The sequence below is a fragment of the Eurosta solidaginis genome, unplaced genomic scaffold, assembly GCF_040869045.1.
Source record: "Eurosta solidaginis isolate ZX-2024a unplaced genomic scaffold, ASM4086904v1 ctg00000118.1, whole genome shotgun sequence".
Lineage (NCBI taxonomy): Eukaryota > Metazoa > Arthropoda > Insecta > Diptera > Tephritidae > Eurosta > Eurosta solidaginis.
This window is the reverse complement of record NW_027136880.1, coordinates 400,904-406,608: the sequence shown is the minus strand read 5'-3', so window position 1 is coordinate 406,608 and position 5,705 is coordinate 400,904. Positions and strand designations below refer to the sequence as shown.

General features: G+C 36.6%; 1 protein-coding gene across 1 annotated transcript; it reads left to right on the top strand.

The window, feature by feature from the left end:
- The first annotated feature begins 1,390 nt into the window (after positions 1-1,390).
- On the top strand, positions 1,391-4,818 carry LOC137235633 (uncharacterized). Its single transcript, XM_067758523.1, has 4 exons — positions 1,391-1,537; positions 1,623-2,857; positions 3,842-4,132; positions 4,198-4,818. Exons 1-4 carry the CDS (start codon positions 1,519-1,521, stop codon positions 4,708-4,710), a joined length of 2,058 nt encoding a protein of 685 aa, XP_067614624.1. The 5' UTR covers positions 1,391-1,518; the 3' UTR covers positions 4,711-4,818.
- Positions 4,819-5,705: the final 887 nt, after the last annotated feature.

The window sequence follows — 5,705 nt, the reverse complement described above, 5'->3', positions numbered from 1 at the left end:
AAAGTTTTCTGAGTTTGCTGAGTATGCAGTTGTGCAGCCCGTCCAATTTCAGTCTAACAAAGGACAAATAATAGAAGTGGGAAATAATAGTCGCATTGCTTTTTGTCTACTTTCTTTTTTTTCTAGTGTGACCTATAACTTTTACATTGTTGGCTACAAAGTCTTCTACTCAAAAAAATTCGGACAACTCTAAGTAAAAAGTTCGAAATTTTCGTAAATTATACTCGAGTGTTCAAATTTTTTCGAAAATATTTTTCTGTAAGATAATTTTCAAAAGATAATGTGAGTTTTGAGTGACCTATATCTTTTACTTTGTTGGACTTAAATTTATTGGGCTTCAAAGCTTTACAATTAAAAAAAATCGGACATCTCTAAGTACAAGGTTTGAAATTTTCGTAAAATTTTTTCGAGTTTTCTAATTTTCGAATTTTTTCGAAAACGTTTTTCGGTAAAAAATTGTCGAAAATTAATGTGGGTGTTATGTGACCTATAACTTTTACTTGGTTAGACTAAAATTTATTGCGCTACAAAACTTTATAATCAAAAAAATTTGTACACCTCTAAGTACAATTTTCAAAATTTTCGTAATGTTTTAATTTCATATATTAATGTGTCTTAAGTTAATTTTCTAGACCAAAATTTATTGGGCTACATAACTTCATACTCAAAATATGAGACATCTCTAAGTACAAAATTCGAAATTATCGTTACATTTTCTCGATTCTTCGAATTTAACCCCGGTTACACATGCACTAGTCTACAATAAATCCTCTGTGGATAATCTAAGTGTTTACATATGTTTCATCTCTTGGAACTAAATTGTTTTCTGTCAAATTTACACATTTCCCTTTTATTTTGTGCTTCCAATTAGAGATAACACTCTAAAGGTGGTATTTTTTCTAGGAAATAAAAAAGCGGCATCTCTAAAATTTGTTAATAAGTACTGATTATCAAAGGGAAAAGTTTATATGGGAAATCTATTTAATTAATAAGCGATTTGGAGTTAAGAACGAAAATTGAGATAATCACTTTATATGTAAGTAGGTCTTAGTTACAAAATTCATAGTTTTTTTTTTTTCTTAAATTTTCGAAAAATAAACCAGAAAATTTAATTGATGAAAATTTGATAAAAATTACCACTGAGATTTTTGTGCTCGCTGGTGTACAAACTCAGTGAGCTCTAACTGTGTGTGTGGTCTCACAATTGATCTCTTTTGACACTCGCCCAAACAACAGACAAATTTTATTATATCAAAAAAATGTATTCCATTAATATGAAGTCAAGCCCCCTACTTAGTTGGAACTTATCTACGCCCCTTTGTTGAAAAGTTCTTCAGCAAAACCAATCTTGCAACGCTGAACTTTCACAAAACTCTTTGGCTGACAACAAAGCTCTTCATTCGTGGTCAAGCATTCGTTTGAGTAACAATTCAAGTAAAGGTAGCAAGAAGTAGCTTAGAATTTATTAAAGTTACTTTGAGGTGTGTGGATTTTTAGAAAGTAGGGCGCGTAGAAAATATGGAAATCAAACTTTTTTGTGAGTACATAAAATGTAGAAAAAAGACGCATTTTATCAAATATGCTTTTCTTCGTGAATTATTTCCTCTCTTTCTTTGTTGCAGTGTTAACTTGCCTGTGTTGCACACTCGGCACAACGCTACCCACACAAAAGACCAATGCAGATGGAGAAACAGAACCAGCTGCTGCTACAGAACCAGCTGCAGTAGCTACAGAACCAGCAGCAATAGCTGCAGAACCAGCTTTATCACTACCACGCTTTGCTAGCATCGCTTCACAGAAGATCGCTTTGAATATGCTCAAATTCAATGCTGATATCGATTCGAATCAAGTTTATTCACCTTTGGGTATCAGCACTATACTTGGTGTATTAGCGGAGGGTGCGGCTGGTGAGACATACGATGAGTTTACGCAAGCACTTAGCTTCCCCGCTGAACGTGCACAACTGCGTTCCTCCTTCCAGCGTATATTGGCACGCTATCAAAATCGTGAATATTCAACAGAGCCATCATTTCAAACCTGGCTCTATATCTACCGCAACAACAGTGCACGCGATGAATACAAAAAGTTGATTAGTGATAATTATTATGTTTTGGTAAAAGACATCAGTAGCGATGAATATGATTGGAATGCGCCAAATACATCGTTGGATGTAGAAAGCAGCTCAGTAAGTAATAGCAAAGATGTGGAAGGATTTGAAACTTTGAAACATTTAAGAGGTGATGCTGATTTGGTTGCTGCTGCTACGGCAACAGAGACACAAACACAAACCCAAACTGATACATACGGTGAGGAGGTGGTTAATAAGGCAGCATCAAAGTTCGATCGTGTTGTAGAGGATAAGCAGTATGTGGAAAAACCAGTAATATTAAACGAGATTAAAAAAGAAGCTGAGAAGAAAAAAGAACAGCAGCTGGAGTCGGATAAGATAGAAGGTGGAAAATGTTTTGCAGATACACTAATATCGGCCGAAGCAGCAGTTAGTGCAACAACAAGCACTAACGAAGCAAGCGAACAATTCAAAGAAGCCGAAGCCACAGATATTGCAGAAATACCAAAGCATGAAAGTGAGCTCCTAACTAAGGATATTAGCAAACGTGAGGAGGAAACAAACTTCGAGGACAACGAAACTGTACATTCTGATGAAAAATTACAAAAGCATTACAGCGCAGATAGCGACACGGAGGGCGTTGTTCCGATTAAGGAGGTGCTGGGCTCTAACGAACCAGAAAAGGTGTCACTGCCATTGGAGAAATTAGAGTGTGCGCTCGATACGGCTAATAAGAATGCAGGAGAAATCATGATTGCGCTGGAATCACACATAAGCTCAGTGAGAAGCGTGAGTTCAATTAGAGAAGAAGTTATGGTTATAGCATATATTTTAAAAACTCATTCGGGACAGAGGGAGGGAGACAGAGATAAAAAGGACAACACAGGTAGAGAGGGATAGGCTATAGTGAGAGGCAGAAACAGAGTGGAGGGAGAGGGGGAGCAAGAGGGCAAGGATAGGAAGACGGAGAGGGACTCTTCCTGATACGAGGATGGAAAGGAAGTGGGAGACAGAAGGGAGACAGAGATAGAGAGGAATAGGAAGACTAAGAGGTATAGGAAGAGAGGTAGAGACAGATGGGGTGGGAGAGAGGGAGAGTGAGTAGGAAAGAAGAAGGAGAATGTGGTGGAGAAGGAGAGAGTAATGGAGAGGGAAAGAGTGATGGTAATTGAGAAGGAAGGTGTAGGGAGTGGGAGTGTCAGAAGGAGATGGAGAGAAGGGATGAGGGAATGGTAGAGAGAGATATATATACAGATGTAGATATAGAGGAAAACGAAGGTATGCATAGTTTCATAAAAAGCGAAGATAGAGAGAAGGAGTGACAGAAATACTGGGGGAGAGATTAGGATACAGATATAAAGGAGGATACGAAAATATTATTTCAATGGTTCGACCTTCAACTGGGAATCATCGATTTGGAAAACTTTTATTCATGACAAGGGAGTTAGCGGGAGTAAAAAGCAAGAGGTAGAGAAAAGAGGTAGGGTGAGAGATATATTTTTTTTCTCAAAATTGTGCAGTTTAAACAAAGTTCGAACAGAACAACGTCTATTTTGTCTGCTAGTTCATAAACAAAACCAAGGATTTTTGAGTCCATAACAGATTTGAATATGAGAAGATGATATAATCGGGGTTAATTAGATACCGTTTGATGTTTTGTTGGCTTGATGAATTCTTTGCTTTTGAACACACAGTCCTAAGCTTTTTCTTCTAAGCCTCAGAGGTCTCCAATTAATAACTTATCTCTCTCTCTCTCTCCCCGCTCTTTTTCAGGCACTGAGTGCACGCAGTCTCTTCCGAAAAGAAGATGTCGCACAAGCATTGAGTGCGAACTCTATAACAGGACGCGAAGCTGGTTCAAAGACTAAAATGCTACTCTTCAATGGTCTATATTATGCCGGGCACTGGGCACAACCATTTTTCAAACTAAGTGAGGAGGAAGACAATTTCTTCTTTATGACAGCTGACGATGCTATGAAGGCATCAATGATGCAATCTACGGGAAAATTCCTTATAGCAGATTTACCAAATTTGAATGCTAAAGCGCTGTGTTTGCCTTATCAGGTAAAATTTGTTTGCATATTTCAAGAGTTAACGCTAATTCGTAATTTTTTTAATTTTGTCATTAGAATAAAAAATATGCTTTGCTCATCGTTTTGCCGAATGACACGGAAGGCCTACGTTCGCTCATCGATAAATTGCAAACGGAAGATCTTAAATATGCCAAATTGCAAGCACAAGAGAAAGACCTGCGTATCACCTTGCCACGCTTCCAAGTTGAAGAGACTTCACGCTCTGAGTCTATGCTAAATAGTATTGGCTTGTCAAGGCTATTCACACGTCAAGAATCTGATCTGAGTTTACTTTCCGATGATCCTAATTTACATATTGATGAAGTTGTACAATTTGTTAGTGTACGTGTTAATGAGAGCGGTGGAGGCGCCAGTGGTCTCACTGCCTCCAACCCTCAGGCGCGCACATCAGGTGCTGCGGATATGGAATCAATCGAAGTGAATCGACCATTTTTGTATTTCATAATGGACTGTGAGGAAGAATTTGTAATTGCTGCTGGTAAAGTTTATAATCCAGAAATAAGGGAGGAATGGCCGATTACTATTGAAGTGGAGTTGGAACAGTCCTAGATTTAAGTAACCAGAAATACTCAAAATGTCAGGTCCAACAATTTAAAACATACATATTTTAAAAGTGCCTAATAAAAAAATTTATAATAAGGAAAAAATATAAGAAAATATCTTAATTATCGTTATGACAAAGGTAACTGTTGATGACATGATCCAGTTGTTAGATTTATTGAGCTAAAAGGCTTCAAGATGAATAAAACTAATTTTTTTGTTTATATTCATTTATAATTTATTTGGTCGATATTTCAACTTCAATCTGAAGTCATCATCAGGACTGGGGACAAAACAAAATAATAATAATAATTAATTTAATATATACTTAAGTACATATTCAAAACAAAGTCACCACTTACACATATGGATATGTATGATCGACTGATTGGAGGAATCACAGAAAATAACAAATAAGGTAAAAATGCAAAGAGATTAAAAAATAAACAATTTGGAAAAATCCCGTAAGTATAAACAATTTTCATGAACCGCAAGTATAAACAAAAAATACAATAACAACATACATAACAACATGACTTAATTTAACAATTATGTGTTTGTGCATGTTCCCCTGTTTGAATTGTTGTGCTGCTATCAAATGACCGCCTTATGATGTTGTTGTTTCAAACCCAAATTCCTGTAGGTTTGTGCACAATTTTCTGTGTCGATTTTAAAGTTCATTCTTTGTTCATTAGGGGTGTTCAAAATATGTAGCATTTCTAAAGTGAATCGTTTATTATAATGTTTTTCATTCTCTAGAATGGCTATGTTTTCAAAGTAAGGGTAGTGTCCTGTGGCCTTGTAATGGGAAGTTGAAGCAGTCTTGTTGTCCGAAGCATTATTCCTTAATTTTATATTGGACCTATGAGCGGAAATCCTTGTCTTGAGTTCGAGTTTTGTTGTCCCAACACATACTTTGTCGCATACGTAGGACCCGTCACCATTGCACGGGATTCTGTAAACAACATCAAATTTCTCCTGACTTGGAATTTTTCCTTCGTTTT